We start from the raw sequence: 23536 nt of genomic DNA on the forward strand, positions 1-23536 counted from the left end.
TCTGATTTTAGGAAGAGTTTGTGAAGAATTGGTATTAGTTCTTCTAAAATGTTTGGTGAAATTATCAGTGAAGCCATCCGGGCCTTGACTTTTCTCTTGTAGGAAGTTTTTGGATTACTTATTCAATCTATTTTACTTGTTATAGGTTTATAGCTTCAATAGTTTGTGTCTTCTAGGAATTTGCCCATTTCATTTAGGTTATCTAATTTGTTCACACATAATTGTCTGCATATTTTCTTATAATCCTTTTTATTTCTGTAAGATCAACAATGATGTTCCCTCTTTTATTCCTGATTTTAATAATTTGAGTCTTCTTTCTTTTTCTCCTGGTCAGTGTAACTAAAGATTTGTCAATTTCGTTGATGTTTTCAAAGAACCAACTTTTGGTTTTGTTATTATCTTTTATTCTCTATGTCATTTTTCCTGCTCTAGTCTTTATAATTTCTTACCTTTGTTTACTTCGGGTTTAGTTTGTGCATGCACACACACACTTTCTTTCTCTCTGCTAGTTAGTTTTCTAAGATGGAAAGTTATGGTACTGATTTGAGATTTTTCTTCTTTTTAATGTAGGTGTTTACAACTATAAATTTTACTCTTAAGAACTGCTTTTGGGGGAATGGGGGGATAAATAAAAAATAAAGTAAATAAATAAATCTTTTTAAAAAAAGAACTGCTTTTGTTGCATCCCTCAAATTTTGGCATGTTGTGTTTTCATTTTCATTCACTGCAAAGTATTTTCTAATTTCTCTTGTGTTTTCTTCTTTGACCTATTGGTTATTTAGGAGTGTGTTGTTTAATTTATACATGTTTGTAAATTTCCCAAGCTTCTGTCTGTTACGAATTTCTAATTTATTCCTTTTGTTGTCAGAAAAAATACTGTGTATGATTTCAAAACTTTTAAATCTATTTAGACTTGGTTTTATGGTTTTGCATAGGGTCTATTGGGAAGAATGTTCCCTATGTGCTTGAGAAGAATCCATATTCTGCTGTTTGTTGGAGTGTTTCATACATATCTGTTAAATGGAGTTGGTTTATAGTGTTGTTCAAGTCTTCTACACCCTCATTGATTCTCCAACTAGTTGTTTTATCCATTATTGAAACTAGAGAATTGATGTCACCAACTATTATTATTGTATCATCTATTTTTCCCTTCAGGAATGTCAGTTTTGCTTCATATATTTTTGGCTCTCTTGTTAGGTTTATAAATATATATATTTCTCTTTATCTTGGGCAACAGTTTTTATCTCAAAGTCTATTTTATCTGCTCTACTCCAGCTTTCTTATCATTGCTGTTTGCATGATATATCTTTTTTTTTTGTTCTTTTCCTTTCAACCTGTTTGTATCTTTGAAGCTAAAGTGTATCTCTTGTACAATATATAGTTGGATCTTGTTTTTTTTAAATCTAGTTTCACAATGTCTGCCTTTTGATTATTTAATCCAGTTACATTTGATGTTATTATTGATATAGCTGGATTTACATCTACCTTCTTTTGGTATATGTTTCATGACTACTTTGATCCTCCTTTACTTCAAATTTATTTTTATAAATGGCCTGAAGTAGGAGTTTAGCATCCAGATGGTTAGCTAACTATGCTAGCACCATTTTTTAAATGGTCTTTTTCTACTGCATTGCATTGCCTCCTTTATCACATATATTGTTCCCATACATAGTCATCTGTATTTATGAAATTTATATTATTTAGTACTTGAGTGTTTGTCTTCTCTTGTATCAACACCCATAGTTTTATTTCAATAATTTCATAGTAAATTTCAATATCTGGTATAGCAAGTCCCACTTTATTTTCATTCTTTTTCAAAATTTTATTGGATAGTCTCAGATATTTATTGTCCATTTGACTCTTTGAAATCCAAAAGAAAACCCCATTGGTAATCCTTTTAGAATTTCACAAAACATAGAACACATATACATACATATGCACCTATATATTTACTATATAGTAAGATGGTATGTCTGAATTTAGGCAATTCATTTAAAGTGAAAACTGTTAAGTGGTAACATAGTACATGAAAATGAAACAAAACAGGATTATTTAACAACTCTCACTTAACATTTTCTTGATATAGGGTGAATGCTATTGAAAGCAGTGCCATCAGGATATTAAAAGAGAGAATTATTTCACGAAAATCTGACCTCATTTGTGCTTTTGAACTTTATGATCGCAGTAAATCAGGTAAGAAAATCATGTAACATTACCATTCCTTACCATACCAGGTTACATATTGATCAGCCATACAAGTAGTCATAAAATTCTCTTGATATAAGCAAAAATTCTTTGATGTATTTATTTGACTTAAAAAGATTTTTTGAATGCCATAGGACTGTACAACATAAACAGTGAACCCTAATGCAAACTATGGACTAAAGTTAATAATATAATTATAATAATATTGTTTCATCAATTATAACAAAGGTATAACTCTAATGCAAAATGTTAATAATAGGGAAAACTGTATGTGTGAGAGGGCAATATATTTGAACTCTATTTTCTGCATGATTTTTCTATAAATCTACTTCTTTAATAAAATATTTTTAAAAAGCACTTAAAGTGAACTTCTTTAATCTCATAAAAGCTCTCTACCAGAGCCTGTAGCAAATAGCACACTTAATGGAAAAATGTTGAAAGCTTTCTTTCTAAGATTGACAATAAGGCAAGGATGCTGTAGGAGGCTGAATAATGCCCCCCTCCCCCCAATATGTCCACATCCCAAGCCCTGGACTCTGTGACTGTAAACTTATATAGCAAAAGGAACTTTGAAGATGTGATTAAATTAAGGACTTTGAGATGGAAAAATTATCCTGGATTATGAGAGTGGGTCATTTTACTCACAATGGTCATCATAAGAGGGATGCAGGAGGAGTTAGAGTCAGAGGAGAAGGCAATGTGGTGATTGAAGCAGAGATGGGAATGTTGCACTTTGAAGATGGAGAAAGGGGCCACAAGACAGAATATAGTCAGCTCCTAGAAGCTGAAGAAGGCAAGGAAATAAATCCTTCCTTCAGAGCCTCCAGAAGGAACTAGCCCTGCCAACACCTTAACTTTAGCTCATTGAAACTGACTTGGACTTATGACCTCCATAACTGTAAGAGAATAAATTCATGTTATTTTAAGCCATTAAGTCTGTGGTAATTTGGTACAGCAAATATAGTAAATTTCCTACTAATATAAGAAATTAATACAGATGCCCACTATTAACACTTCTGGGATTCTAGCCAATGCAATAAAGCAAGATAAAGAAATAAAATGATAATCATTGGAAAGGAAGAAATAAAACTCATTATTTGTAGATAACATGATTGATTATATAGAAAAATCCAAACAAATCCAAATAGAAACTATTAGAATTAGAATGATTAGAATTAATAAGTGAATTTAGCAAGTTTTTGAACACAAGGTCAATACCTGGAAATTGATTGTATTTCCATATCAGTGAGAGTCTAGCTGGGAGACAGAAACCATACCTGTAATTTGAACAGGAAAATTTAATATAAAGAATTATTAACTAGTAAAAGGTGATTAATTACCAAAAGAGGTAAAAGAGAACTGTAAAGAATATAGGGATAGCAAGTGTAGGGAGCAACTACCATCTCTTGGGCTCTGAATGAGTGCTCCGAAAAGGAACAAACTTGCTGAGATTCAGAACTCTTGGAGAGGGTATGACCATGGCCCACTGAACAGAGGAGAAGTTTGCAAAGGTACTTCACATATAAGCTGATCTGCAGCTAGTGGGCCAGGACTAAAGAGGAGAAAGCCATGTACTGGGGAGCCAGCAAAACTCTCTAGTGGCTGTGTACCACTGTGTCTCCCACACACTTCTGGCAAGGAAGCCACCCACTAGATTGTGCGTGAAATTCATTAAAGCGTGGGTGCCACTGTGTCTCCTACATACCACTGCCAATCATACTGTGCTGTAGAAGTAAGAAGTAAAGCACACCAGAACCAGAAAGAGAAGCTGCTGCTTCTGTTATTCTTTGCAGTATTCTTTCTGTGCCCTATACTGACAGAGCCTAACATTACAACAGCTGTGAAAGGAGAAATATTTACAGGGTTCAGCTCCAGTATCACAAACCAGGGCAAAGTAGGGTAGGTTTTGACTTGAATGAGAATAAATTGATATCTGATGTAGCCAGAAATTAACTTTTAGATAATGACATTTAAAAAAAGATGTGATTCACAGGACTTCTGGGAAGATGGCATTGCAGTAGGTAGGCAGGACTCAAGTATCTCACAAAAACAATGGAGGAAGGGCAAAAAGCTGTCTGAGGGAGCTGCTTTGGGGATCTGCAGACCAAGAGAGTAATCACCTCTTCTAGGTGGGTGAGGGACAGAGAAACAAAGTGTCTGAAATGAAAACAGTGAGTTATAACCCCCTGTGGCCAAGAACAGCACCCAACCCCCACCATCAAGGTGAACAGCCTGGATAAAACCCATGGCTCACTGCAGCCAACTAAGAGGGGAACAGACATCTTCCTCCCTGGGAAGAGGGAGAGTGCTGTAGAAGGCACAGAGTATTTTCTCTTCAGTGAATTTGGCCACTTTGAATCTTGGCTCTGGCCAGACCAGAATCATGGCAAGTGGAGGTTGAAAGAGACACCTCCATGGAAATATTCACTAATGAGCACCACCTGCTGGCCAGCTCAGAAACTGCAAGGAGATAACGCTTTTAGGAGTCTTTTATCCAAAACCACTTGGAGTGTATCTGTGCCCAATTAGTGAGTCCCTGGCCCTATTTTGATAACTTAAGCCGAGAAATTTTTAAAACTTAGAATAAGTTGAACCAAATATCAAAGAAGATCCATGAAACAAAACCACTAGGCAAGAGAGAGAAATTGACCATCAGAGTAAATTCACCAACATAATCAGATGCTGAGACATCAGCAAAAAAGTACAAGCCATACTAAGAAACAGGAAGAAATGGCCCGGCCAAAGGAACAAACCAAAAATCCTGATGAGACACAGGATTTAAGACAACTAATCAATGATAATTACACAAACCTCCCATATCATTTCAAGGAGTTGAAGGAAAATATGACTAAAAAGATAAAGGATATTAATAAGATACTTGAGGGAAGCAGATTTGGGCCAATGGATAGGGCATCCACCTACCACATGGGAGGTCCAGGGTTCAAACCCAGGGCCTCCTGACCATGTGGTGAGCTGGCCCATGTGCAGTGCTGATGCGTGCAAGGAGTGCCGTGCCATGTAGGGGTGTCCCCCGTGTAGGGGAGCCACACACACAAGGAGTGCACCCTGTAAGGAGAGCCACCCATGCAAAAAAAATGCAGCCTGCCCAGGAGTGGTGCCGCACACATGGAGAGCTGACACAGTAAGATGACGCAGCAGAAAGAGGCACAGATTCCTGGTGCCGCTGACAAGAATACAAGCGGACACAGAAGAATGAACACAGAGAGCAGACAACTGGGGGTAGGGGGTGTGGGCAGGGAAGGGGAGAGAAATAAAAATAAATAAATATTTAAAAATTTTTAAAAAGATGACACTGGGAGAGACCTCTGAGAAGATGGTGGATTAGAAAGACACAGAACTCTCTTCTCTCCCAGAAAAATAGCTAGAAGGCAGGCAGAAACAGCCTGGAAAAAATCTTCTAGGGTTTACGACACCAGGGGAAGGCTGGATACCACCTTGAAGAGAGAGGGGCAAAGGAAAAAGAATCATGATGGCAAAACTGTGAGTTAAAAACTACAGCTGCAACTGCTGGCATCCTCCCCCAACCTATTGACACTTTTGAATTCTCAGGCATCAGGGCTGGCTGCTATAGACAAAGGGGGCCCCAGGGATCCACCTCCCCCAGGAAAGGGGGAGAGAGAGGGACACATCCTAAGGCTGACTCAACTTTTGACCCACAAATTTAACCTGCTGTGTCCCATGAGCCCTTCCAGACCAGGAGTTGGGTGTGCCGTTGTTTACCTTGGGAGCTGGCAAGGAACTAAAGAGATCCGACCCTCTCAATCTCCCTCTCTATAGTCTGGGACTGGTTTTTGAGGATGCAGAGGGGAGTAGAATTATTTCCTACTCAGGTAAAGGGAGGGGGCTGCCAGAAAAGGTTGGAGAACTGCCTCTGAGAAAGTTTGAATTATGAGGTTTAGTCTCCAGGCAAGATCTTCTATCATGCTGATCTGATCCATGTTGCAGCAATCATACTCCCACCAGGCATTGAACTGAGAGGGCTGCCAAATAATGCCATCTGTTGGCAGACCAAGGAAATGCACAAGAGGAAATTAAAAGTAAATAAGAGAGGCTTTTTCTGGCCTTTATAGCCTCCCTCCCAAGGCACTAGGAAGCAGGTCTGCAATGCATTACTGGGTCCAGAGCCCAGATTTGAGCAACAAACAGAGACAATCCTAAAGACCCAGAACAGGTTAAACCAAGAATCAAAGAACAGCAGTAACACACAGCCTCCTGCCAATAAATCCCTATGAATGAGAGAGAAATTGAGTGTCTGAGTAATATCACCATCCTAATTAGATGCCTAGACATCATCAAAAAATTACAAGCCATAGTGAGAAAATGGAAGAAATGGCCCAAGAAAAGATATATATTAAAGCCCCAGAAGAGACACAGAATTTGAGACAACTAATCAATGATATGCACACAAATTTCCAAAATCAAATTAATGAGTTGAAAGACAATATGGCTGAAGAGATAAAGGACATCAAGAAGATACTGAACAAACACAAAGAAGAATTTGAAAACCTGAATAGAAAAGTAACAACTCATTGGAATGAAAGACATGATGGGTGAGATAAAAAACACATTAGAGGCATACAACAGCAGACTCAAAATAATAGAAAAAAGAACAAGTGATACAGAAGACAGAATAACTGAAATAGAGGACAGAAAAGAACAAAGACCAAAAAAATGGAAAAATTGAGCAAGGACTCAGGGAGTTGAATGATAACACAAAATGCAATAACATACATGCCATGGGAGTTCCAGAAGGAGAAGAGAAGGGAAAAGGGGCAGAAAGAGTATTTGAGAAAATAATAGATGAAAATTTTCCAACTTTCACAAAAGAAATGAACTTATATGTCCAAGAAGCCCAGCATACCCCAATTAGAATAATTGTGAATAGAACTACTCTAAAACACATACTACTCAGAATGTCAAATGTCAAAAATAAAGGGAAAATCCTGAAAGCAGCAAAGGGGAAACAAACTATCACATATGAGGGATGCCCAGTACTTTGTGTGGATTTCTCATCAGAAACCATGGAAGTGCGAAGACAGGGTATGATACACTTAGGATACTGAAAGAGAAAAACTGCCAGCTGAGAATTCTTTATCCAGCAAAACTGTCCTTCAAATATGATGTGAGTTTTAAATATTCACAAATAAACAGAAACTAGGAGAGTTTATTAAAAAAATAATCCATCTTTGCAGGAAGTATTAAAGGAAGACTTAGAGCCTGAAAGAAAAAGACAGGAGACAGAGGCTTGGAGGAGAGTATAGAAGAAAGAATAACAGAAAGGATAGCCAAAAGAGTAAAAATACAGATGAAAATAAGATATGACATATGAAAACCAAAGAATAAAACGGTGGAAGTAAATAATGCATTTACAGTAATAGCATTGAATGTGAATGGATTAAACTCCCCAATCAAAAGATATAGGCTGGAGAGGGGCTGTAGCTCAGTGGTTAAGCACCTGCTTCCCATGTATGAGGTCCTGGGTTCTATCCTCAGTACCTCCTAAAACAAAACAAAAACAGTGAGGCTCCCTGGCTGTGAGGGATTACTACCAAGCACCAACCAGCAATGCAACTGAAAAAAGACCTTGACCAAAATGGGGAAAGGGTAAAGACAGATGAGTTTTTATGGCTAAGAGATTTCAAAGTGAGTCAGGAGGTCATTCCAGAGGCTACTTTGACTGCCAAAGTAGATACTACATCAAATAGTGGGGCCCCTGAGGGCTCTGGAGACATCCAGACATTATAGTCAGGGCAGATAGCTCAGGAGTTTGGTGCCTTGCCAGTGGACACTACTCTGGAATTTATGTTCCCCAGAATGACAGAGTTGGACTCAGTTGTGGTTTCCCTACACATGGCTCTTCTGTCCTTCTAGTTGAACATATAATTAGTACTAGAGTTGGTTGGTGTACATCCAAGAGACTTAAATCTTTGGGTTGTCCATGTGCCACCTGGGCCCTGAAACTCACTGGAGTTGCAACACCTACTTTCCAATTCATTGGTCTCACCCAGGACGACTAACATGGAGGTATGATGGACAACTACCAAACCAAGGAACCAAGAGAGTCTACAACAGCAAGCAAGAGAGTTCCTCCATAGGCCCTATGGGAATGCAGCCCCCTCTCAATTAGAGGTGGAGTGGACATCATCATCCCAGAATCCTCAGGATTGGGGACTGAATTATAGACTAGAGTAGACTTGCTGGTATTCTACTATAGACTCATTATGATTTGAGCAATGGAAGAAATTATATCATTGATGTGGAGGGAGTGGCCACTGAAGGTTCTGAGGGCAGGGAGAGGGAAAAACAGGTGTAATATGGGGCATTTTTGGAACTTGGGAATTGTCCTGAATGGCATTGCAATGACAGATACAGGCCATTATAAATCTTGTCATAACCTACGGAATTGTGTGGGAGAGAGTAAACTACCATGTAAACTTTAATCCATGCTTAGTGGCAGTGCTCCAAAATGTGTTCATCAATTGCAATGAATGTACCTCACTAATGATGGATGGTGTTAATGTGGGAAAATGTGGGAGGTGTGGGGAGCGGGCATATAGGAACCCCCTACATTTTTTATGTGACATTTGTATCATCTAAGTATCTTTTTAAAAATTTTAAAAATAAAAATAAAAATAAGTGAGTCAAGCAATATCAGTAATAAAGCAATTTGCTACTTTAAAAACAAAAACAAATAAATGAAAAAAACAACTCTCATTGGGGAACAGGTGTATCTCAATGGTTGAACACCTGCTTCCCATGTACGAGGTCCTGGGTTCAATCCCCAGTACCTCCTAAAATATATATATATATATAGGCTGACAGAATGGATAAAAAAACACGAGCCATCCGTATGCTTCCTACAAGAGATTCACCTTAGTTCCAGGGATACAAACCAGGTGAAAGTGAAAGGTTGGAAAAAGATATTCCGTGTGTACAGTAACTAAAAAAGAACGGGTAGCTATACTAATATCAGACAAAACAGACTTTAAATGCAAAAAAGTTACAAGAGATACAGAAGGCCATTATATATTAATCAAAGGGACAATCCACCCAGAAGAAATAAGTCATAACTATCTGTGCACCTAACCAGGGTGCCCCAAAATACATGAGGAAAACTGGCAAAACTGAAGGGAGAAATAGTCATCTCTACAACAATAGTTGTAGACTTCAGCACACCACTCACGTTAGATAGAATAATTAGACAGAAGATCAACAAGGAAACAGTAAACTTGAACAATATGATAAACAAGCTAGACCTAACAGACATTTATAAAACATGGCACCCAAGCTCCGCAGGTTATACATTCTTCTCAAGTAATCATGGATCTTTCTCCAGGATAGGAGACAGATCACAATGTTAAGTAACAATGAACGTCTCCATAAATCCAAGAAGATTGAAATTATACAAAACACCTTCTCAGATCATAGTGGAATGAAACTGGAAACCAATAATCAGTGGGGAAAAGGTAAATTTACAAATGTGTGGATGCTGAACAACACGCTCCTAAATAATCAGTGGGTCAAAGAAGAAATTGTAAATGAAATTTGTAAATATATTTAGAGGAATGAAAATATGAGAACACAACTTATCAAAACATGGGATACAGAGAAGCAGCTGTGGCTCAATCAGTTGGGTTCCCATCTACCATATGGGAGGCCCTGGGTTCACATCCCAGGGCCTCCTTGTGAAGGCAAGCTGGCCCGTGCACCACAGAGAGATGACAGCCCGTGTGTCGTGGAGGGCTGGTGCAGCAAGATGATGCAACAAAGGGAGACAAGTGGATACAGAAAAAGTGCTCAGTGAATGGACACAGAAAAGAGACAGCAAAGAATGGAACAAGCCGTGTGTGGGGGGGGAGTAATAAATAAATCTTTTAAAAAAAACAAAAAACTTATGGGCTACAGTGAAGGCGGTCTTGAGAGGTAAAGGTATAGCCCTAAATGCCTATACTAAAAATGAAAAAGGGATAAAATCAAAGATTTAACTAAACAACTATAGAAACTGGAAAAAAGAACAGCAAACCATTCCCAAAACAAGCAGAAGGAAAGAAATAAAGATTAGTACAGAAATACATGAAATTGAGAACAACAACAACAACAACAAAAAAAAAAAAACAGACAAAATCAAAAGCTGGTTCTTTGAGAAGATGAATAAAATTGACAAACCCCTAGCTAGACTAACAAAGAAAAAAAGAGAGAAGATGCAAATAAATAAAATCGGGAATGAAAGGGGTGAAGTTATGACTGACCCCACAGAAATAAAAAGGATAAGAAGATATTGTGAGAAACTGTATGCCAACAAACTAAACAACCTAGATGAAATTAACCAATTCCTAGAAATGCACAAACAACCTACACTGAGGCTACGAGAAATACAAGAACTTAGCAAACCAATCACAGTCATCAAAAATCTCCCAATGAAGAAAAGGTCAGGACCTGATGGCTTCACAGGTGAAATCTACCAAGCATTTCAAAAAGAATTAACACAAAATCCTGTTTAAACTCTTCCAAAAATTTGAAATGGAGGGAAAATTACCCAACACATTTTATGAAGCCAACATCACCCTAATACCAAAGCCAGATAAAGACAAGAAAAGAAAAGAAAATTACAGACCAATATCTCTAATGAACATAAATGCAAAAATTCTAAACAAAATACTTGCAAATAAAATCCAACAACATATCAAAAGAATTATACATCACGACTGAGATGTATAATTCTTGCATACCAGGATTTAGTCCTGGTATGCAAGGATGGTTCAACATAAGAAAATCAAGTAATGTAATACATCACATTAACAAATTGAAGGGAAAAAACCACATGATCATATCGATCAATGCAGAAAAGGCATTCAAAGTGTTCTTGATAAAAACACTTCAAAAGGTAGGAATAAAAGGAAAATTCCTCAATATGATAAAAAGCATATATGAAAAACCCACAGTCAACATTGTGCTCAATGGGGAAAGGTTGAAAGCATTCCCTCTAAGATCGAGATCAAGACAAGGATGCCCACTGTCACCACTGTTATTCAACATTGTGGAAGAAGTTCTAGCTAGAGCAGTTAGACAAGAAAAATAAATAAATAAAAGACATCCAAATAGGAAAAGAGGAAGTAAAACTCTACTTGCAGATGACATGATCCTATATTTAGAAAATTCTCAAATGTCTATAACAAAGCTACTTGAACTAATAAACAAGTTCAGCAAAGTGGCAGGATACAAGATCAACACACAAAAATTAGTAATATTTCTGTATACTGGTATTGAACAATCTGAGGAGTTATCAGAGGGAAAAATTCCATTTACAATAACAAAAAGACTCCAATACATAGGAATCAATTTAACCAAAGAAGTACAAGACCTGAATGCAGAAAACTACAAAACAATGCTAAAAGAAATCAATGAAGACCTAAACAAAGGGAAAGACATTCTGTGTTCATGGATTGGAAGACTAAATATCATGAAGATGTCCTACCAAACTGATTTATAGATTCAATGCAATACCAATTAAAATTCCATCAGCCAGGCAGCAGATGTGGCTCAAGTGATTGGGCTCCTGTCTACCATATAGGAGGTCCAGGGTTCAATACCTGGGGCCTCCTTGTGAAAGCAAGCTGGCCTGCACAATGAGCTGACCCAAGCAGAGAGCTGGCCCATGCAGAGTGCTGGCCCATGTTGAGTGCTGCCATGCCCAGAAATGCTGGCCCACATAGGAGTGCTGGCCCACACAGAGAGCTGGTGCAGCAAAATGATGCAACATGAAGAGACAGAGAGGAGAGACAATTAGAGACAATAAGAGACATCGCAGACCAGGGAGCTGAGGTGGCACAAGAGAATGAGTGCCTCTCTCCCACTCTGGAAGGTCCCAGGATTGGTTCCTGGAGCTGCCTAATGGGAATACAAGCAGACACAGAGAACAAAAAGAGAATGGGCACAGAGAGCACACAATGGTGGTGGGGGGAGAAATAAATAAATCTAAAAAAAAAAATTTCAACAGCCTACTTTACAGAAATAGAAAAAACAATTACCAAATTCATCTGAAAGGGAAAGTGCACCTGAATAACCAAAAACATTCTAAAAAATAAGAGTGATGTGGGAGGAATTTCACTGCCTGACCTTGAAACATATTACAAATCTACAGTGGTCAAAACTACATGGTGGGAAGCGGACTTGGCCCAGTGGTTAGGGCGTCCATCTACCATATGGGAGGTCCACGGTTCAAACCCCGGGCCTCCTTGACCCATGTGGAGCTGGCCCACGCGCAGTGCTGATGCGCGCAAAGGAGTGCAGTGCCATGCAGGGGTGTCCCCCGCATAGGGGAGCCCCACACGCAAGGAGTGTGCCCTGTAAGGGGAGCCGCCCAGCGCAAAAGAAAGTTCAGCCTGCCCAGGAATGGCACCGCCGCACACATGGAGAGCTGACACAACAAGATGACGCAACAAAAAGAAACACAGATTCCTGTGCCGCTGACAACAACAGAAGCGGACAAAGAAGAACACACAGCAAATAGACACAGAGAACAGACAACCAGGGCAGAGGGGGGAAGGGAAGAGAAATAAATAAACAAATAAATCTTTTTTAAAAAACTACATGGTATTGGCATAAAGAGAGACATATCAATCAGTGGAATAGAATTGAGAGTCCAGAAATAAGTCTTCACTTCTATGGTCAACCAGTTTTCAACAAACCTACCAAAGTCATGTTAATGGGATAAAACAATCTCTTCAACAAATGGTACTGGGAGAACTGGATATCCATAACCAAAAGAATGAAAGAGGACCCCTATCTCACTTCCTATACAAGAATCAACTCAAAATGGATCAAAGACCTAAATATAAAAGCCAGGACCATAAAACTACTGGAAAAAAATGTAGGGAAACATCTTGAAGACCATGTATCTGGTGGTTTCTTGAACCTTATGCCTGAAGCACAAGCAACAAAAGAAAAAATTAGATAAATAGGACCCCCTCAAAATTAAACACTTTTGCACCTCACAGGACTTTGTCAGAAGGATAAAAAGGCAGCTGACTCAATGGGAGAAAATATTTGGAAATCACATATCTGATAAGGTTTTAATATCCATGATATATAAAGAGATGCTACAACTCAACAATAAAAAGACAGACAACCCAATTAAAAAATGGGCAAAAGACTTGAATAGACATTTGTCTAAAGAAGAAATAAAAATGACAAAAAAACCCCACAAAACTCTCCAAAAAATGTTCAACTTCATTAGCAAGTAGGGAAATGCAAATCAAAGCTACAATAAGATATCATTTCACACCTATTAGAATGGCAACTGTTAGAAAGACCAGGAAACTACAAGAGTTGGAGAGGATGTGGAGAGATAGGAACAGTTATTCCCTGTTGATGGGATGTAAAATGGTACAACCACTGTGAAGGACTGTTTGGCTGGTCCTAAAGAATTTGAATATAGATTTGCCACGTGACCTGGCAATACCACTACTGGGTATATACCCAGAAGAACTGAGAGCAGTGACACAAACAGATATCTGCACACTGATGTTCATAGCAGTTTTATTCATGATTGCCAAAAGTTGGAAACAACCCAGATGTCCATCAACCAATGAATTGATAAACAAACTGTGGTGTATTCACACGATGGAATATTATGCAGCTGTAAGAAGAAATGAGGTTATAAAGCATATGACAACATGGATGAACCTGGAGGACATTATGTTGAGTGAAGCAAGCCAGACACAAAAGAAGAAATACTGTATGATTGCACTACAATAAACTAAATATATTGTATAATCTCATAGAGTTAATAACTTGAATATGGGTCACCAGAAAATTGAATGAGGTTAGAAAATTGAAAGCTGAGGGTTAATTTGTGCAGAATTGGTAAAAAGGATGCGTGTTAATATTTGGAAATGAAGAGAAAAGGTGAAAGCCCAACATAATGTTTGTAACTAGCAATACTGTTATGTGGGTATGAAAGTGGTTTAAAGGGAAAGTCTAAGGTCATGTATTTTTCTAAAAGGAAAGCTAAAAAATATAACATGGGACTATATAGCATAGTAAAACTGCATGTGAAATATGAATATGGGTAAAATTGCTTATATAAGACTATCTTTCTTTGAAACTGAATAAATGTGTGTTAATACTACAGGATGTTAATATCAGACAAGAAAATAAACCAGACACAAAGTACTACATATTGTATGATTCCATTTATATAAAATGTAAATATAAATCAACTTATAAGGATGAAATTAGATTAGTGGTTTTGCAGGGCTGGAGAAGGGGCTGCTAAGTGGTGTGGGTTTTTTCTTTTTGGAGTAATAAAATTGCTCTAACATCTTTTGTGGTGATGAAAAAGCACAACATTGTGATTACACTAAAAGCCTTGACTATACACTTTCGATAGATTGTATGTATGTGAATATATCTCAATAAAACTGCCTAATAAATAAACACATAATCTTGCAAGAATAGCCAGAAATAGCAGCTATGTACAGCAGGTGAAGCATAGGGAGATTGAGAGGTAAACACTCTTCTTGTTTATTTGTCTGTTTTTTTATTATTATTATTAGTGAAATAATGAAAATGCTGTAAGAATGATTAAAGTGATGCATGCACAACTACGTGATTATACCAAGTACCATTGATTGTACAATTTGGATGAATTGTATGGCTTATTAATATGTATTGATAAAATTGATTTGTTTAAAAAAAAGTTTTTTTTTTGAAAAGCTTGCAAAGAAAAGTAACAGTTTATGGGAATGAAAGACACAATGGATGAGATTAAAAATCCCCAAAATGTGTTCACTGAGTGCAATGAGTATACCACAATGTTGAGGGAGGTTGTTGGTGTGGGAGGAGTGGGGTGGGGGTGGGGGTATACAGGAACCTCTTATATTTTTTAATGTAACATTTTTTGTGTGATGTATATACCTTCAGAAAAATACAATTTACAAAAATGATGTGGTGGGGGTGGGGGGTGGGTTATATGGGAACCTCTTATGTTTTCTGCTTTTTTATGTTTTTTAAGTAACATTCCTTGTGATCTATTAACTTTAATTTAAAAAAATACATTAGAGGCATATAACAGCAGATTTGAATTGATGGAAGGTAGAATTAGTTTATTGGAGGACTGAACCACTGAACTTTAAAAGGCAGGAGAACAGAAAGAGAAAAAAAATGGGAAAAAATGGAACAGGGTCTCAAGGAATTGAATGACAACACAAAGCACACAAACATATGCATTATCAGAGTCCCAGTAGGAGAAGACAGTGGAAAAGGGGCAGAAAGAATATTTGAGGAAATAATGAAAATTCACACATATATGGAGATTCAACAACACACTTAAATAATCAGTGGGTCAAAGAAAAAATTGCAAGAGACATCAGTAAATATCTTGAGATGAAGGAAAATGAGACCACAACATATCAATATATATGGAATACAGCAAAGGCAGTGCTGAGAGGGAAATTTATAGCCCTCAATGCTTACATTAAAAAAGAAAGAACTGAAATCAAAGACCCAACTGCACACCTGGAGAACTAGAAAAAGAACAGCAAACTAATTCCAAAGGAAAGAAATAATAAAGATCTGAGCAGAAATAAAGTTGAGAAGAAAAAAATAATAGAGTGAATCAAAGCCAAAAGTTGGTTCTTTAAGAAGATCAAAATTGACAAACCCTTAGCTAGACTGGCAAAGAAAAAAACGAAAAAAAAGAAGATGCAAATAAATAAAATCAGAAAGGAGAGGGGGAACATTACCCCTGACCCTGTAGAAATAAGAAAGCTCGTAAGAGGATACTGTGAACAACTGTATATAAAAAACCTAGACAATGTAAACGAGATGGACAAATTCCTAGAAATACAAGAGCAACTTTCACAGAACCTAGAAGAAACAGAGGACCTTAACAAACCAATCACAAGTAAAGAGATGGAAACAGTCATCAAAAACCTCCCAGGGAAGGGAGTGGATTTGGCGCAACTGATAAAGCATCCACCTACCACATGGGAGGTCCAGGGTTCAAACCCAGGGCCTCCTGACCCATGTGGTGAGTTGGCCCACGTGCAGTGCTGATATGTGCAAGGAGTACCATGCCTCGCGTAGGGGAGTCCCACGCACAAGGAGCGTGTCCTATAAGGAGAACCGCCCCATGTGAAAAAAGTGCAGCCTGCCCAAGAGTGGCGCTGCACACACAGAGAGCTGATGCAGCAAGGTGACGCAACAAAAAAAGAGACACAGATTCCAGGTGCTGCTGACGAGAATACAAGTGGACATAGAACACACAGCGAATGGACACAGAGAGCAGACAACTGGGGGCGGGGGTGGAAGGGGAGAGAAATAAATAAATAAATCTTTAAAAAAAAAAACCTCCCAAAGAGGGAGGGAGTGGGTCATTAATGGGAATCCCCTATATTTTTTATGTAACATTTATGTAATCTAAAAGTTCTTTTAAACAAACAAACAAACAAACAAATAAATAAATAAAATGTTTTTTCTTAAAAACCCAAAGATGAAAAGCTCGGGACCAGATGACTTCAGAGGTGAATTCTACCAATCATTCAAAGCCCCAATCATAACTTAATCATGCCCAGGTACAGACCAAATTACAAAATTAATCCAATATCTATTTTTGGAATTCATAACCATATCAAACTGCTATACCAGTTCACTAAAGAGGATGTCCAAATAGCCAGTATATGAAAAGGTACTCAACCTCTTTGGTAATCTGTGAAATGAAAATTAAATCCACAATGAGATATTACTACACAGATCCTAGAATGACTAAAATGAAAAAGATTGACACTATCAAGTGTTGACAAAGATGTGGACCAACTGGAACTCTCATATACTGCTGATAGAAGTCTAAATTGGTACAATCATATTAGAAAACTGGAGTATCAAATGAAGCTAAAGTTTTACATACCCTTTGATCTAACAATTCCACACCTAGGTATAGAGTCAACAGAAATGCGAGTAGATATATGTACCAACAGTATGTACAGAAGTGTTCTTAGCAGCATGGTTTGTAATACCCCCAAACTAGAGATATCCAGCATTCATCGATAATAGAATGGATACAGGGAAGCGGATTTGGCCCAGTGGTTGGGGCGTCCACCTACCACATGGAAGGTCTGCGGTTCAAACCCCGGGCCTCCTTGACCCGTATGGAGCTGGCCCATGCGCAGTGCTGATGCGCGCAGGGAGTGCCGTGCCACACAGGGGTGTCCCCGCGTGGGGGAGCCCCGTGCGCAGGGAGTGTGCCCCGTAGGGAGAGTCGCCCATGGCGAGGAAGGTGCAGCCTGCCCAGGAGTGGCGCTGCACACATGGAGAGCTGACACAACAAGATGACGCGACAAAGGGAAAAGCAGATTCCCCTGCCACTGACAACAACGGCAGCAGACAGGGAAGAACATGCAGACAACTGGGCCAGGAGGGGGGCCGGGGAGAAATAAATAAATAAATCTTTTTGAAAAATAGAATGGATACATAAGTTGTGAATATTCATACTATGGAATATTATATGTCAATGAAAATGAACAAACTACATCTAAATGGTACAGCATGGCTGAATCTCATGAACCTAGTATTGAGCAAAAGAGGTCAGAATGTCCGTCTCTCCAAATATATATTGGATGCTTCCATGTATATATAGATCAAAAAGACAAACACATTTAAAAACCTTATAGTGTGAGAGATCAAAATAGCCACTCTCCTTGGGAAAGTGGGAAGTAGTAATAATTGTGAGGGGGCACAAAGAGACCTTTCAAATACTGGCAGTGTTCTATTTCTTGTCCTTGGTGGTGGTTGCACAAGATTTCCCTTTATGATATTCCTTGAGCTCTGTATTTGTTTTGCAAACTTTTCTGTGTGTGTTAAACTTCAATTTTTTAAAAATTGTCCTTAGCTGGTAAGTGTGTGGGGAAATAGGCTGGTGGGAACATAAATGGATAGCCTCTTTCTGGAAAGCAATTTGGTAATATATATCAAAAGCCTTAAAAAACCTGCATAACTTTTGATCCAGCAATTCCACTTCTAGGAATTACTCTAAGGAATAGTTTCATAGTCATTAAAATGATGATGTAGATCTATTTTTATAATGTAAATGGATGCCCATGATTTAGTATAAGTAAGAAAGTAGATTAAATATGTGCATGAGTGTTGGCATATGTAATACATGTACATAAAATCTATGCAGGAGTGTATTGTATATTTGGTTTTAGGAGAGGTAAAATATATATATATATATATATATACTTTTAGGCATACACATGTTTATATATATAGAAAAAAGACTGGAAGTAATAACATTGTTTTTTTATATATTCTAATTTATTTTAAATTAGCATATCTAATAATCAGAAAAAATGGAGATTTTCTATTTTGAGAAATTACATATAATATTGGGGGTGGGGAGGACATTTCATAGGAAAATGAAAGGTAATATAGCCAAGTGTTAAAAGTAAACTAAATCTTTCATTCTTTATATTCTTTTGTGTTTTCAAATCTACTCTAATAAGCATACCTTATTTTGTTAATCAGAAAAAGGAAAAAAAATTAACACCAAAAAGTAAAGATCTGTGGAACAGTAAAGACTTTCTTTAGTTATTCCTTCCTCAGGGCTGTGAAGTCCGATAGGACAAATCTTGGAGGAGAGCGGGAGGTACCCAGGCCTCAAAACCCCCGACTGCCCACTGACTCTACCAAGGAGGTTGCATTTCTTGATCAAGTTATAAACCAATGATATGGCTTTCTTGTTGTTATTGTTGTTAGGAAAACTTTCTTTGGGCCAGTGGGCTTTTTCCATGGAGAGCATTTTGAGGCTGAACTTACCGTGGAGATCCCTGAGTTCGCAACTGGTAGATACTGACCAAGATGGAAACGTTGCCTACATGTCCAGCTTCCAGGATATCCACATTCCAAAACCTGTGAAAGAGGCAAGTGAAACATAGCCCCAGTTAAAACCTTGCTGCAGCAAAACACCCTTTGGACAACCTTAAGAGAGAAATTTAGCCCTTTAAAAATTGAGGGTCGAATCGTTGTATACGTGGGAATAGCTGTCTTAGGAAAGGCCCAGGGGATCTTCCAAGTATGTTGTGTTATGTTCAGGAAATTTGTGTGCTCTAAGGATAGGCACACTCCCTATCCCCCAAAAAAGGCAAGTGAATCCATGCCAAATATTCTTATTTTTAGTGTTGTCCTGCAGAAGGGAAGATGTGACCTCAATTCTTTCATACACCACAACCTTTAAAATACTCAATATATTCCCTTTTAAACGGTGAGAGTATAGACTTGCTTACATGACCCAGAATATGTCTTGAAGATTTAAAAAATCTTGTGTTCCTTATTACAATGTGAACACTCCTGGGAGAGTTGTCAGATCTCTAGTATTATCAGCAATAAGTTAACATGGAGCTGAAAGTGAGCCCAGAGGAACTGGCACTTGGATGGTTGCTGGCAGGGGAGACGAGAAGTTAAGAACAGAGAGAAGGGCGGTCAAAGTGCAAGAAGGAAACAAGAAGGAGGTTTTGGGCTTCATTTAAGAGAAGACAACACAGACAGCAAAAACAGCACGGCAGGAGGAGGAGAAGAGGGAAAATAAATAAATAAATCTTAAATAAAAAAAAAAAAGAGGCAGTTTAACACATGACTAAGATCACAGGCCTAGGCTTCAGGCAGCTGAGATTCACCTCCCACTTAGCAGCTCTGTGAACCTTGGGAGAGTTACTTTGCCCCTCCGTTTTCTGATCTGGGAAATGGATACAATAATAGTTCTGCTCCTACTCCTTAGGGTTGTGATTGAAGACTGAATGAAGTAACCCACATGAGCTCTCTTTGCAGAGCCTGGCACACGGGTATTCTCAGTAATTGTGGACTGGTGTTATTTACTGCTTCCTTATTCTCCTTGGCCCTGTCCCCTGAGGAAGATAGACTGCAGACCACTGCAGAATCCAAAGATTAAAGAGGCTTGGGCCTCCAAGGAAGGCTTGTCTTTTTCAAATTTCTATCTCAATCATATAATTTGAATTTGCGATGATGTTTTATGTTTGTTATATTACTGAATTTGACGTGTGCCCTTAATTCTATATGTTTTAACACTAGAAAATGTTTGTTTTAGGCTAAGTCTACTCTAATTGAAACTGTGTTCAGATACCGATCTGACCTGCAGATCATATATAATGTCATTGACTCTGATCACTCAGGTAAGTGAACTTTGATTAATTCAGTAGTAGAAAGGAAAGGCTAGTCTGTTTCTCTGAATCCAGAACTCAGTTTTTTTTTTTAAATCAATTTCATTCTTCATCCAAGCTTGATTAAACTTGAGGGGGAGAAATGAATTCATGTTTATTATTATTGTTATCTTAGTTTGGCCACAAACCCTGTATTCAGGACCACAGAGTCCTACATAAACATATGTATCCATTAGTCAACTAGAATAGCTACTTTTATAAATCACCAGCACAAATGAAAAGATAATTCACTGTCCATTTTAAAGTCTGAATTACTCCTGGCAATAAAAATCATTCCAAGGGTTCTGATTCTGTTTTGGGGACTGAGCACTATGACAACTCATTTTCTACTTATCTTATTTCCAAACTTATAAAAAACAACAGATAATCTCCTATTGCAGAGACCTTTTATCAACACCAAGTAAATCAATAATCCAATACATGAAGTTAATTATTACTATAAAAAATAAAAGGTAGAATCATTGCTTGCAATCCTCTTATTGAGTCCCAAGGTATTTTCTCCTTCTGCTTTGATGTTGCTCTCCTCTCTGCCTTCCTTTTGTGTTCCCTTCCCATGGATTTCAGGTCTCATTATTTCTATACCACATATAGTCCCACAGTCCACCATCTCTAACCCATGCGTTCACTGTTTACTAATGCTGGGTTTAGAATAATCTCAGGAGCACTTGGTAGTTGAAAGAAATGTATTGTTTCTTACATTTTTTATCTTACTCTTCCATTTCCATTTCTTCAGTGTCTTGATGGTCAGACATGTTAGTGAACTTCTGATTGACACTCTTCAATCACTATGACAGCCCCATCCCTTTCTTGGGTGGGTCTTAAAATGTACACTCACAACCTTCTCCTATATTCTTTCAGGCCTGATTTCCATGGAAGAATTTCGTACCATGTGGCAGCTTTTCAGTGCTCACTACAGTGTTAAGATTGATGATTCCCAAGTGGATGAGCTCGCCAACAGAATGGACTTAAACAAAGATGGAAGCATTGACTTTAATGAGTTCTTAAAGGCTTTCTATGTAGTGCATAAATTTGATCATTTGAACAAATCAGACACCAACCTTGCTGGCCAAGAATGAAGGCTTCCCACAGGCTCCTTATGCAGAGCTGGACCCAAATTACAGACGCAACCTTTTCCAGGACTCTTGAAATTGATAGTCAGTAGTAGAGTAGACCCTAACTCACTCCACAAGCAGATACGCTGTGGGTGTTGAAAGTTCCTAGTGAGTTGTTACTAGTAAGTCTAGATTAAATGTCATCTGATAGGATTTGGCTCCAGTATTAGGACCCACACATTGCCTGGGAGAAACTGGGTTTGAGTCTAGTGCCTTGGATACCACCTAAGCAAGAGACTATAGGAGTTTGGAAATAAACTGAAAGACACCCACTGAGCACCAGAGAAAACTATTAACTGCAACATCTGTGTATGGCTGACAGATAGTAGGAGGAGTACCAAACTATTAATGAAATAAAGTATTTCCATCTTTAAACAGTCATCTTCTTTGGAGAGACCATAAACCAGTGATTCTCAATTGTAGGGGAACCACCCTTCAGGGATGGGGGCCATATCAGATTCTTGGGTGAAGCTGTAGGAGAGTATTGTTTGAAAAAAAATTTTTTTTCTTGGCTATTAGAGATACATAACAAATACATTCAGATTGAGCCTTACAGCTAATATGGTTTGACACCTTCGTTTGTTAGATGGGGCATTGGTTATGCATACATTGTGCAGCTTATTCTGCTATTCTGATGGTATATGAAGCTTAAGAGATTTCTGTTTCAAGGCAAGTATGGCTCATTTTGTAAAAGTTTGGGAACTTTAAGATTTATCAATGTGCCAGACCAGATATCCTGCAACACTGGCTGCTACAAACACCAGAAATAATGGACAAAATATAACAAATGTCTTTTTAAAATGCACACCTGAGCCTACAAGAAAGTAAAAAAACCACCTAGGGAGCAGGAAAAAAGAGCATAATTAAAACTGTAGCAATCTTAACATCAGCCAGGATAGATTTTAAGGCAAATAATATGACTAGGGATAAAGAAGGTTACACTAAAAGGAATGATTCACCAGGAAAATAGAATGATTATAAACTTACATGCATATAATAACAGAGCTTGAAATTTATAATGTGAAAATTGACCTAACTACGAGGATAAATGGAGACAGGGAGATTTTTAATATACCTCTTTCAGGTAATAATCATGTAAACAAAAAATTTTGGTATATAGAAGATTGAACAGACCAATTAATCACCTGATCACATATATATAATATATAATAGTTGTATAATGTATATACATATGATGTGTATATATGTATACACATATACAACCCTGCAATGAAAATATACATTATTTTCAAACACACATGGCCCATTCATAAACATTGATTATATACTAGACCACAAAACATATTACAGATGCCAAGCAATCAGTAACAGAGACTATACTATCTGATCATAATGCAATTAAATTAGAAATGAGTATAAAAAGATAACCATAAAAATGAATGAATAGAAAAAGGATTTATCAGAAAAGGATTTAAAGAATACTGTGAATAACTTTATGCCAATATATTTGAAAAAATTAGATGAATGGACTATTTCATAGGGAAAAACATAATTTACTAAAGCTAATTCAACTGAGTCCATCATAAAGCAGACAGCCCCAGCTGAACCAACAGCTACCTGCAGATGGATGAGCCCCATCCAGGCCAGAAGAACTGCTCAGCTGAGCCCTGTTCAAATTACTGACCTTCAAAATTATGAGCTATTATAAATAGTTGTTTTAAGCCACTAAATTTTGGGGTACTTTATAATGTAGAAAAAAAGAAACAAACCAAGGAAATTGATATCTACAAGTGGAATGCTGTTTTAACAAAAACTAAAATATGCAGAATTGGCTTTGGGACAAGGCATAGGGAGTGGCTGGAAAAGCAGTGAGGAAACAGCAGAGACTGGAAAATTAGCTAGGGAACTGCTATAGCAGGCTAGAAAAATGGCTACTGATATAATGTAGTTTTGAGACAATTTGTAAAACTGTAGTCTACAGCAATGTGGAAGATGGAAAATATT

General features: G+C 37.8%; 1 protein-coding gene across 2 annotated transcripts in view; it reads left to right on the plus strand.

Annotated features, from left to right (window-relative positions):
- Positions 1–21946, plus strand: part of PPEF1 (protein phosphatase with EF-hand domain 1) — a 123401-nt gene extending 101455 nt beyond the window's left edge. For both annotated transcript variants that reach the window (XM_071213197.1, XM_071213196.1), the window contains exons 15-18: positions 2087–2193; positions 18982–19145; positions 20327–20411; positions 21318–21946. In XM_071213197.1, the coding sequence (XP_071069298.1) occupies positions 2087–2193; positions 18982–19145; positions 20327–20411; positions 21318–21535 (574 nt within the window). In that variant the 3' untranslated portion in view covers positions 21536–21946. The remainder of the gene's footprint in view (positions 1–2086; positions 2194–18981; positions 19146–20326; positions 20412–21317) is intronic.
- Positions 21947–23536: the final 1590 nt, after the last annotated feature.

Source organism: Dasypus novemcinctus, chromosome X (genome assembly GCF_030445035.2).
Source record: "Dasypus novemcinctus isolate mDasNov1 chromosome X, mDasNov1.1.hap2, whole genome shotgun sequence".
NCBI lineage: Eukaryota > Metazoa > Chordata > Mammalia > Cingulata > Dasypodidae > Dasypus > Dasypus novemcinctus.